This window comes from Aphis gossypii, unplaced genomic scaffold (assembly GCF_020184175.1).
Source record: "Aphis gossypii isolate Hap1 unplaced genomic scaffold, ASM2018417v2 Contig00281_ERROPOS243947, whole genome shotgun sequence".
Classification (NCBI taxonomy): domain Eukaryota; kingdom Metazoa; phylum Arthropoda; class Insecta; order Hemiptera; family Aphididae; genus Aphis; species Aphis gossypii.
The window spans coordinates 143,698-156,484 of NW_026083053.1; the positions used below are offsets into that span (position 1 = coordinate 143,698).

Sequence of the window (12,787 nt, forward strand, 5' to 3'; positions counted from 1 at the left end):
AACTCGTCGTATTATACAAAGTAACCAAATATATTTTAAGTAAGTACATAATTATATAATTTTTAACTAATTTTATATCAACCCCTATATTCTTTGTATGAAAATTATAATTTATTAAAATTTAAAATAAGTCGAATAATCATAATTGGGTGTAAATGCACTAAAAATGCAAAAAAATGCAATATAAAATGCCAAAAATTATAGTAGGTATAAAATGTACTTAAAATGATTTTAATTTAATTTTAGATTCTGAGCAAAAATGTACAACTACACGATTATTACATTTTACATGCATAAAAATGTGTTTATTTAATAAAAAACTTAAATGTTGATTGAATTTGAATTTCACGAGGTTAAGTTAAGTTAATTTAATTATTAATGATAGGTATGGAGTTGGAGTTTGTCAAAAATACGAAAGGAAAGGATCAACTTATTTATCGCGGTTTTATTTACAACAAAGAGAGAGAATTGAAAAATAAGACTTATTGGAAATGTATAGAATATTACACAATGAGATGCAAAGGTCGTGTTCATACAGCTTTGAGTCAAGTAGTGAGGGACCACACACATTTCCAACATAACCATAAAGTAAGGGGCGGTCAAATTGGAGCAGCACGTGTGATGTCAAAAATCATAGAGGCTACAATTAAGTCAAATGATAAGCCTCAACAAATCCTTGCAGTAGCATCACTTGGAATTTCAGAATCCGCACAAGCAGCACTGCCATCAGATCGTGCTATTTCTAAAACTACACAATGGATCAGAAAAACTATAAATAAAGCTTCCACAACACCATCATCATTAGCAGAACTGATTATCCAAGAACCATATTCAGAAACAGTTAACGGAGAAAAATTTCTTCAATTTAATAGTGGAGTAGATGATGCGAATCGTTTTTTTTATTTTCTCTACAGCTAGAAACTTGGATACATTGGCACAATCGGATCATTAGTTTGGTGATGGAACTTTCAAGTCAATTTCTCCACTATTTACACAAGTACTTACCATTCATTCAATGCAGGATGAATCAGTGCTTCCAATGGTTTATGTTTTGGTACCAAATAAACAGAGGTCTACTTACAATCGAATTTTGACACAACTTATTGATTTAAAAAGAGAACTGAAACCAGTATCAGTAATGACGGATTACAAAACTGCGTAGTATTCTGAGTTCCAATCGGCTTTTCCCGGAGTTCGAATTCGTGGCTGCTTCTACCACTTTGACTAATGTTTTTGGAGAAGAATTCAGCAAGAACCAAATATTCAAGCTAAATATCGTGACGATACTGATCCAGATTTTCAAATACACCTAAAAACCTTAATGTCTCTCGCTTTTGTTCCAGTACCAGACATCATCGAAAAATTTATGGAATTATTGGAAACTTCTTTCTTCGAGGATAATGAAAATTTGCTAAGCCCATTAGTGAACTACTTCGAAGATACCTGGATAGGTCGTCCAAATCGTCGTGGTACAGGACGAAGTGCTCCTCTTTTTCCTTTGGATATGTGGAACCAATACCAAGGAACAATGGAAAAACTTCCAAAAACCAATAATTATATTGAAGGTTGGCATAAGAAATTTTCTTCTTTGCTGGATTGTCACCACTCGAATATTTGGAAATTTTTGGACAAAATAAAGGAATCCCAAAGTTTAACGGAAATGACGCAAATACATTTAACTGCTGGTCGACTTCCGCGGATTGGGCAGAAAACATACCGCAACACTGCAGGAAGAATTATTAGGATTGTAGATGACTATGGAAATAAACCAATCTGGTTCTATTTAAAAGGATTGGCCTTCAAATTTGATATCTAAAAACATTGAATATTTTTATTACTATTTATTTTAAATTTAATTTTTTGTGATTTTTAGAATTGTATAATATTTTTTATTTTAATATATTTGATTTTTAGTGATTTTTAGAATTGTATAGAATTTTTTATTTTAAAATTGTACCTAATAATTAAACTTTTTTTATTATTATTATTGAACTAATAAAGCTAATAAATTAACTAACATTTTATAATAAAATCTAATAATAATTAATCATTTATGAATGACAAATTATGTAGGAATACGATGATGGATATTGCGATGAAGTATCATACACGATGATATGCCATGCGATTAAATGTATTCGATAAACTGTTACACGATGAAATGATGGCGAGGATGTTTTGAGCGATGAACTGACGCACGTCAGTTACGAAATTAAGTGCAACGTTGCCAAATTATTAAACTTATAAATCTAAGTAAAATTGCATGTCAATACGCATAGCTATATCAATAATATAAAAATAAAACAAACAATTTAGTAAAATTGTATGTCAATATACTCATTGTCGCGGTCGTTATCGCAACGACCGCGGCTGCCTTTTCTCGTCCGCGATAACGCGACTGGACAACCGGTCTGGCCGCCGCCTCAAGGCACGGCCGACGGCCCGGTCGGCGGCGGCGACGAGCTTTAGCTTTTGCCAAACCGTCGTCGCCGACACACTCGCGTCGTTATTGTTAATTTGTATAATAAAGAGTGTTTCCGCCGTTACGAACGTCTTAATTTTAGTTATCTCATCCCGACACCTACATCATAGCTATATCAATTATATAAAAATTAAATAAAAAAGTTAGTAAAATTGCACATCAATACACACATTACACATAGCTATATCAATAATATAAAAAAAAAATTAAAAATTTAGTAAAATTGTATGTCAATATACTCATAGCTATATCAATTATATAAAAATTAAATTAAACATTTTAGCACAATCGCATGTCAATACACATAATAATAATAATAATAATAATACACAAAATAATTTAGATTTTAATTCCCTTATATATATTTCCCAGATACGTTAAATATTTTATTAATCCTTCCGAAGATTTATTTTGACAGTAGTTACTATACGACTGTATTGTTTTTGAAATTTTTTCTTGTTCTGCTTTTGATGTCTTTTGAACAGTTCCCTGTTGAATAGTATTGAGTTTTAAACTCACTCTAAGAACTCACTATCCTCGTCTTTGTAAGCGTTCTTTAAAATGTCTTCATTAATCTACAAACACCCCAGGTTAGGTTAGGTCAAAATATTAATATTTAACAGTAATTCAATATTAATTATTTTATATTTTTTAAAACGCTTTTAAATATTTACATATAAATATGTTTTTTTTTTTTAATTTATATTAAAATTTTATTTTTTAGGGTTTTTCCTGACGTTCAATCAAAAAAATAGTAAATATAAATAATAAGTAGTAAATAAATCTTACTTTACGCCACCAAGCTTGAGCTAAATGAAAACGGCAACCAAATATCGTAAGACCGGGAAATGTTTCACGTACAGCTTCATGTACGCCGATTTCAAAATCTAAATGTAGATATTTAATTTCTAAATTTTTAGATGTAGTTATTAAGCACAAATCCTTCAAATAATTCCACATGTCAATATAAGTTGTTTTTGCTTTATTTTCTAAGAAAAAGAAAACGAATAGAACATAATATCTATTTTGATAACAGTGTATGGTATACATTTGTAAAAAATGATTAGGTGCAAAATCAAAAGATCCGTCAGCCAAAAAAGTTGTGCAATTCACCATAAAATTGAGATTATCTTTAGTCGTAATACAAATTAAATTCTTTTCGTCGTGTACATAAATAAATTGTTGATCTTTATATTTAAAAACATTATTATTCTTCATATTTCGAAGTTTAGTAACAGCCTCAATAAGATTTTTTGGTAAAGCCAAACTTTTTGGTATTTTTCTTTTTTCGCAAACAATTAGATTTCCACCACGCTCAGAAGTTATAATTGTTATTTCTTGATTATTTTCCATTTTATTTAAAATTGAATTTATTTTAAGTAAAATATTTGGTATAACACAACGCATAACACGGGAAACCACGTACTGATGAGTAAAATGAGAATATATATATTGATTATTTGTTGCAAACAATTCGTTATCGTTGTATTTATGGCTTATTGATAATCATTATTGATGGATAAATGTATTATCTTATTAAGATAGTGAATGTGAATGTCACATAGACAGTGTGTGAGGAGTACTAAGAGTCGTTAAAATTATATTTATATAGGCTAGCCACAGCCAATATTGAGATGGCAAAGTTTGACAACGTTGCGCGGAAAAATAAAAATTGAGCGTTCTCAATCGTAATAGTCAAAAGGGTCTAAAAAAGGTATCGCCGATAATGACCGTTCTCAATCGTATTCCTGCCAGAAATATAATGTACTTCATTAGGGCGATTGTAAACTCTCCCGATGGTAAACTCTACCGATGGTACACTCTCCCGGGTCTACTCCAGTACTACCTGACAGAAACGTGTAAACTCTCCCGGATTTATTCCTGTACTACCTAACGGAAATATGTAAACTCTCCCGGGTCTAGTAAAAATCATAAAATAAATTTAATATACATTTAAGTTGCGTTTAAAAATAGTCAATCATATATAATAATAATTACAATATAAATTAATGTCTTTAGCTGCTATGAACATGATATTATAGTCAAAATACAATAAAAAATAAAATTTAAAAAAATCCAATATTCATTTAAGTTTCTTTTAAAAATATTCAATAATAATAATATAAGTTACAAGTACAAAATATACGTAAAAATTTCCAACTCGTAGTGTAGCAATAACATTTAAAACAACTCGGGAGAGCTTACATACTTCCTACAGGTAAACATAATTTTAACCCGGGAGAGTTTACATTCGGGAGAGTTTACTATTTTTTAAAAATCGGGATAGTTTACCATAAAATCGGGAGAGTTTACCACCGCCCCTTCATTACGATTTATATTGTCGACAATAAAAGTATACAAAACACACGTTTATGTTATTATTCATATTAATAATACATAATATTTACTATATAGTAGGATATTATTTTCATAATTACCTCCTTATAATATTATCACAGTATTAATCTGAATGTTTTTACAATCGCCATAAATAACATAAAAAAGCGGGCAAGTGGATACCGCACTGCTGTACATTAGGAGGTGGGGTGGACCTCGGACTAGGGTAGATTAAATTTGAATGCAATGATAGGTATCATTGTATACGAAAAACGATTCTGAACGGAGATGATTTGTCAGTCTAGGATGTATTATATTTTGAAATAAATATTTTATTTTTCTATTAGGTAGGACCCAGGGGCGGACGCAGAAATTTTTTTTCGGGGGGGGGGGGGGGGGGGGTTGAACAAATTAGAATTTTTTGAAGATTCATTAGTGAGAATAACTACGTTTGAAATTAATCATCCATTCATTTCGGAGGGGGTTTGAACCCCCCCTCCGCGTCCGCCACTAGGTAGGACACATTTGCATAAGGCATGGTCACGGAATAAGATAAGTCCGTGGGCATTGTTAGGTAATCAATTTTTCCAGTAACATTGCATGTAGTTATCATATAATTCACATAGACGTCCTGGTATACAAGCATGATTGTAGCTAGGATTGTAGTTATCTCATATTATATTATACTAGCTGACCCGACACGGCGTTGCCCGTGTGTTACTTTCTTTTTTTTGCATTTTCGTATGCCGTGTGTTAATTTTTAATTTAATCTTATTGATAGTGCTAATATTACGTCGAATTCACGACGAAAGATTTGTAATGTGGCAGTTTTTGTGCCTACGTATTTTAAAAAATTCTCCTGAACAGAACCGTCACCCTGGTGATAGGGCGTTGTGAATAAAAAATAATTAAATAAAACATATATAATGATTTAAAAGTAAGTAGTTATAGTTTTAACTGTTATAGTTTTATTTAATTATTTTTTATTCACATGTCCTCAATTGAAATCAATGCTTCATTGTAAATTTCTTCACTGATTTGTATATGTGGATTTCCCATTCTATTCTGTATTTGATACAAAATATCATCACACATATAATCTTTGTACTTGATCCACAAATCAATTGGGTTTGATGGGAAGCATGTAGATATGATTATAGAAAACAATGTTCGTATTTGATGAGCGTGTGATGATATTACAGCATCATTGAGAATTTGATCCCAATGAGCGTCATTTTCAAGCAATTGCAAACGTTGACAGGCTTCTCTGTAGGATACACACAATTCACCATCAACAGTTCGTAACTGTTGGAATGATGTTGGGCCACGTACATTGACTAATAGCAGTCGTAAGTAAAAACATTCATCATTGCTTGGATGTACTGAATAAATCCGGCCAATCGCATCGGTGGAATATACATCTGTATATCCTGGAACTGGTTTTCCTTGTTTCCGTCGTATAAATCTCCTTGAGGATTGATTCCAGGTATAATATTTTGGCATTTCAGAATATAGCAATGTTTGTGCGAAATCATCGTTTTGGCATGTCTCAAAAAAACTGGTTAATGTAGTAGATGGTGCTGAGCAGCTCTTTGTACTGCGTTCTGTGCTGTAAAATACACTCTTTGTCCATTTTCTAAATGCACAGCTAAGTGAACAACAGAAGGGTGTCTCTCATGAATAGGAAAAGAAAATATTCGCCAAACTGATTCATTACTACTGACATAGCGGCCCATTTGGTATTGGGTAACTTCATCATTGGAATTCTCTGCACCAATTCCAATCACAGCCATATCACTCCCTTTGGTTACATATTTACAAATGTATTTAATAGATTTCACTGAATGGCAAGATTCAACGTTGATGTGTGCTTTGAATGTCTTTGATAAAATGGGTGAATATGGAACAATCCAACGATTATCTATTTCAATATCTTGTTGATTTAATTTGACAATTGTTGATTTTCCATTGTCTGCTGTCGATCTGCGACGATACAATGGATAACCGTCATTACCAGTAATTGTTTCCGATATTAATGTCCGTGGATATCGTTTTGAACATTTACCATCCATCATACCGGGTGAATTTTGATTAAGAGTTCCACAGGGACCATGTATCATGTTTTTGATAACTACCTCATGCAATCCAGGATCTACTTGTACATTAGGGATTTCAGCTGATATCACTGCATCAACTTCATTTGGCCTTATATTTTCAACCAACCAAATCAAAATGTGTGCATGTGGCAATCCTCGTTTCTGCCACTCCACAGAATACATCCAGCAGCGTGTCTCACCAAACACATTATGTTTTACGATGAAATCCATTAAAGATTTCAACTTTTGTCTAAAGACTCTGGCTGTAATATCATGACGATCAATGGGTGATTGCCCAGAGAATAACTCCTGATTGATTTCTATCCATTGCGGATTGCATGTAAATGTGATGAACAAATCTGCTGTACCATAATGACGAACATACGACATGGCATCTTGAGCATATTCGTGCATATGCCGAGGGCTTCCGATGTATGTTGCTGGAAGAATAGTCATCCGACCGACATTCTGTGCATTTCCATCAGTATTAATCGCATCTCGAAGGTGAATATACTCTTCAGATCGGAGTTTGGTTTGATTCAACCTGATGAATGTTAATCTCTCCGTTTCAATTTTAACATACATGTCAACAACATATTTGTGATATAATCGCCGACATTTCAATATGTGATTATCTTCATTTTCCCGAATCATTAGGCGGTATGAATAATAGTTCATTGAACTGACTTTTTTGTTGGTTTCAGAACCTGTAAATAGATTTTGTTTTAATAACATTCAAATATAAAATTAAAATACATAATATAATGACTGAGATATTATCGCCATAGCTAAACTAATATTTTAGTTACCTGCAATGGGATTTATCATTTTTATTGAGAAATCGTAGCCATCTCCACCTTGCCAAAATATAATGGGATATTGCAGTGCATCATATGAGCGGTGTGTTTCCTTTATACGTTGTAATTGATCATTCCGACGACGTAAAACAATATCACGGGATTCCAAGTTTTCTCCAACTACAACGATAGCAACTTCATCAATAGTTGGTGCATTAAAACGTCTTGTATGTTGACCTGCAGGTGTTTTATCAGCTCTGATTACAATTTTGTGATTATCGGATGGCATCAGATCCAGGGCAGTTTTAAACATATAATCAATTGATTGTGTTGATGAAATAAAGTTTGTAATTGTTCTACAATAGACCTCTTTACTAAATTGTTATGTGCACAACGCAGATCAATTTCTTGTGGTGAATTGCCCATAAAATAAATTTGCAGGAATTTGTTGTCGCTATCTGACACTGGTAACAGTGAACCTGCTCTGTGATATATTTGCCCTTGTATCTGTAAATAAAAAAAAATATTATGGTGTGGTATAAATTAATGGATTGTCGGTGATCAAACTTAAATAATATTTGATCTTAAAAAGTATTATTTAGTTTTAACTAATATCTATCAAATATAAAATATAATAAAAGTGTCACTGAAACTGAAACACCATATAATATGATGACTAAGTGATATATTTCGTAATGATTAAGAAATTGAAGATTAGTGACACATCTTAACTTTGGTGACAGAAAATTTTGTTCGCTAATAATTATGAGTAACTGATAATACATACCTTGAAAGTTGGCATAAAATTTTCCCGAACTACATTTGTTGCCCCAAATGAAGTCATTTGAAAGCAATTGTTATATTGTTGGATATTTGTCAAAAAGTGTATAGAATCTGTTCCTATTCCTGAAACCAATGAGTACAATGGTTCTGGTGGTGGATCCAATGGTATCAATTTCACTTTACCATTTGCGCAACACAATCCATTGGCTTCGTTTTTGTATTTTAATGCCTTACAGTGTGAGCAAACCGAGTTCATAGAACCAATAACAACACACTGGTAGTTACTGTAGTCAATTGACACATCGTAACTGAAAGCAGCTCGATTCAAACTTTCGCGATTATTAGTTGAATTTCGCGTTCGCGCTTCACACGTTTGTGATATCCGAATTCTTTCACGTTCATTTCGGTCGTCACGTTCTTGAGGACTTTGGTTAGATCGGTAATTAGCTTGGTTGGTAGCATTTCGGGTTCTTCTACCTAGGTTGCTCCGTCGTATAGGAGGCATATCAAATATAAATTATTATGTTTTTAAGGTCTTCCCAGGAATTTTTTATTATATTTTATTCAAACAATTAAATTTAATAAATATTGTCTATAATATTTCCATGGCAACACAAAAATATTATAGTTTTAATTTATTTTTTATATTTTGACGGTATCGGGTTCAAATCAAAACCTTGCTATAACATTTTAAATAAATTATTTATTTTATTTAAATGGTTGCCATTGACTACCAAAAATAATTTAGTTTACTATTTGCTGGACAGATGGCGCCTCAGTAGTATACATTTGTATGTTCTGCGCACTTTTGACTGCGGAGATTGCAAATTTTTAAGGGGGATTTTTCCCCTCAAACTTTTTTTTTCTCCGCTCTACCAGACTGCGGTGATTTTAAAATTTTTAGGTGGATTTTCCCCCTCAAACTTTTTTTTCTCCGCTGTACCAGTAAAAAAACACTGATTTTCAAAAACCATAATGTATGTTCTGCGCACTTTTGATTGCGGAGATTGTAAAATTTTAAGGGGGATTTTTCCCCTCAAACTTTTTTTTTCTCCGCTGTACTAGTAAAAAACACTGATTCTCAAAAACCATAATGTATGTTCTGCGCACTTTTGACTGCGGAGATTTTTAAAATTTAAGGTATAGTTTCCGCCTTTAACCAATTATTTTTTCCCCTGTTACACATAAAGTTTAAACAGTGTATACACACTTCAACACTATTTATTTCCCTTGTAAGTTAAACATTCAGGTTACACAATAATTTCATTTTTTTTTAATAAATTATAGATAAAAGTCGTTTTATTGAATTCATTTCAGTTCAGACAGTTCAGTTAATATTCAACCATCGTTCAATCAGGTTCTGTTAGTTTTAATCAAGTTTAATTCATTTAAGTTTTTTTTATTTTTTTTTTTATAAAAAATGAATTTTCAACAAATTAACAACAGTTTTTGTTCACTTGTTTCGTTAGTACGAAATAATGCATATCCTACATATCCAGAATTCACTACATTTATATCAAGATTGAAAACATTCAATTTATTTCCGTTGACTTCATCTCAAGATAAATACTCATTAGCTGAAAGCGGTTTTATATATTCAGGGGAAAAAGATATTGTTGAATGTTTTTGCTGCGGTATTATATTGCATCGTTGGGAAAAAGAAGATAATCCATGGATTGAACATTCAAGATGGAATCCGAAATGTGTTTTTGTATTATTATCAAAAGGAAATCAGTTTGTTGAAAATGTATTAAAAAAATATGGTAAGATTATCGATATTTGTGATTGTGATTGTGGATCAAGGTCATATGATACTGTTGTTTAGTTCATTTAACTTTCTATATTTCAATAAAAAAAAATCTGAATTTAACAAACTTAAATGTGTTAATAACTTATTTAATACCTCGTGAACGTATAGCCTAGTGGGATAACGCGTCTAATTTAAATTTAATATGTTAATGATTTTTAAAAAATGTTTCAGGTTCTATCGAATTAGGTAGGTAAGTATAATAACTCTTTACTGTTTATCCAACTAGACACTATACGTTCACATTTTTTTTTATTTTTTTTCTTTTGTAACCTTACATTTGTTTAGTATATAACATGTATGGATAAACAAAACTTGTTAGTTTGAGCTAAGCTGTCTAGTGATCATATTCATATTTCTAGAAAAAAATACTGTTTACTGTTTTTTTTATTTTATCAATATGAATCCATCAATCGTTGTATCAAAATCTGTGTTCGATATTCGTCCTTTTAGTAAGAAAAGTGTAACCGTTGGACTTCTAATTAATAAGCAAATTTCAATTATTATATTATTAGAATGTAAATTAACTAAAAAAGTTGTAACGTTAGATCTTGATCAGTGGTGTAAGTTAATGTGCGAAAACAATTTTAATACCATTATCGAAAATGTACATACTCGTTGTAAACGTGTTAAGATAGCTGATAATTTTTTCTACTCTGTTAATGTAAACCAATCAACTATAGTTTTATATTCTAATGATAATTATATAACATTATCTCATATTGATCTTCATCGTTTGAAACAATTACAACATTGTATTGACTTGTATATTGTTGAAAAACAGAAAAAATTGGAATCATACCAAAAAACGTTTGATACAGCTTTTACGTTAATTAAGTCTGACGTAAATGGGTTACCATCATCTTGTCAACGAAACGAATTTACAAATCAATATATTCAAAATTATGATTTCAGCTACAGCAATATACAAAGTGAAGATTGTTCATTTATGTACGAGTTATTAAAATTTCATTTTAATTCATTGTCGAACATGATATTACAAGATTTAGTGATGTAATATAAAAAAAGTTTCTTAATTTATTTTAATTTATCGTTCTTGTAAAAAAAAAAAAAAAATGTGAAATTAATACCACTTGTATACTAACTTTCAATATTTTTATTTTATTTTTTTTGTTTTTATTTTTATTTTATTTTATTTTTATTTTAACCTATAAATGAATTATTATTATTTTTTTTTTATCTAAATAATAAAAAATAAATATAAATATAAAAATTTTTTTTTTATTAAATAAAATTAATCCAACACCATATCCTATTACATACATTTTATAAGTTTATTTTTTTTGGTTTGTGTCTGATTAGCTTCTTGGCGGGATGTCGCATCATTTTGTCGAAAACAGATTGAATGAGCGTCACCATTTCTTTGGCTGTAGTTAAATCATCCGGATGCTGTCCTGTTAAAGATATTTTGAGTGAGCATTCAGCATGCTTCCATCTAAAAAAGTTAGGTTAGGTTAAATTAATTTTATTATAAATATTTCACTTTAGTTAAATATATATATTATTATTATTATTATTATTATTACCTATCTTGCAGAGCAACTTTATCAATTTTAGCACATTTATAATGTGCTATAGTCCAGTAATCTACAGCCGTATTGTCTACAGGTGTCTTAACCGTTAATGAACAATCATCCTTTTTTATATTCAAGGTATTCTCTGCATCGGTTGGTATAGTTGGATCTGTTATTAAATCTAATATTTTGTCTGTATAACAAATAGCAGTGCTCTATAAAATAATAATTAAATTATATTTTTTTTACTTTTTCGTAATATGTCATAAATTTATATAACTCACCTTTTTCGTCTTTTTCGATACTGGTTTCTTCTCCGGTTTTACAGCTAACCTTTTCGATGTACCTTTTTTTTGAGATGTTGTTGCAATATTATCCTATAATTAAAATAGACGATAAGCTGATGACGGTTTACAAAATAAATTTTTCATAAAATATTTAATGTTTTTTAATTAAAATAATTATATATTATATTATAATAAAAAAAAAATAAAAAATAAATGTTTTTTTTTTACTTACTTCGGAAAATATAACCGACTCCTCGTCATCGCTTTTAAATGAGTAGCAGGACAATTTTTTCAAAATTAAATTAATTTTATTTAAAAAAAAGTCTAGATTGTAAATCTGTTGAAGTATACTGAATATACTGTATCGATGAGTCTCTTATATATGTAACCACTTCTACACCTCCTCTTAAGTCTAAAATAATCAGTTCAGCTAAAACACTAACTAGAATAAAATTTGAAAGGTACGTCTTTTCAATTCGAAAAAATAGAATGTAATAACAAGTGCGATTTGTATCTAAAAGAATGTAATTGACTTCTACATTTCAATGTCAGATTTGAAAGGTTATATACAATTTAGCAAGGTACGTAAATTTAGCAAGGTAAGATTAAAATTAAATAATTGGTTATAGTAAACATGAAATAGAAACGGACGTATATTTTGGA

At 30.5% G+C, this 12,787-nt stretch overlaps 1 protein-coding gene across 1 annotated transcript; it reads right to left on the reverse strand.

The window, feature by feature from the left end:
- Positions 1 to 6,381: 6,381 nt before the first annotated feature.
- Positions 6,382 to 9,000, reverse strand: LOC126553629 (uncharacterized). The gene is made up of 4 exons (XM_050208772.1): positions 8,500 to 9,000; positions 8,152 to 8,219; positions 7,725 to 8,086; positions 6,382 to 7,622 (listed from the first exon to the last, which is right to left on the reverse strand). Exons 1-4 carry the CDS (start codon positions 8,998 to 9,000, stop codon positions 6,382 to 6,384), a joined length of 2,172 nt encoding a protein of 723 aa, XP_050064729.1.
- Positions 9,001 to 12,787: the final 3,787 nt, after the last annotated feature.

What these genes read in the sequence shown, in the direction of transcription:
- LOC126553629 (XM_050208772.1), bottom strand. Translation starts at nt 9,000, where the DNA reads ATGCCTCCTATACGACGGAGCAACCTAGGTAGAAGAACCCGAAATGCT. An exon ending in ATTTTATGCCAACTTTCAAG is followed by an intron (nt 8,220 to 8,499) that starts GTATGTATTATC and finishes TTTTATTTACAG; the next exon opens with ATACAAGGGCAAATATATCA. An exon ending in AATGATAAATCCCATTGCAG is followed by an intron (nt 7,623 to 7,724) that starts GTAACTAAAATA and finishes ATCTATTTACAG; the next exon opens with GTTCTGAAACCAACAAAAAA.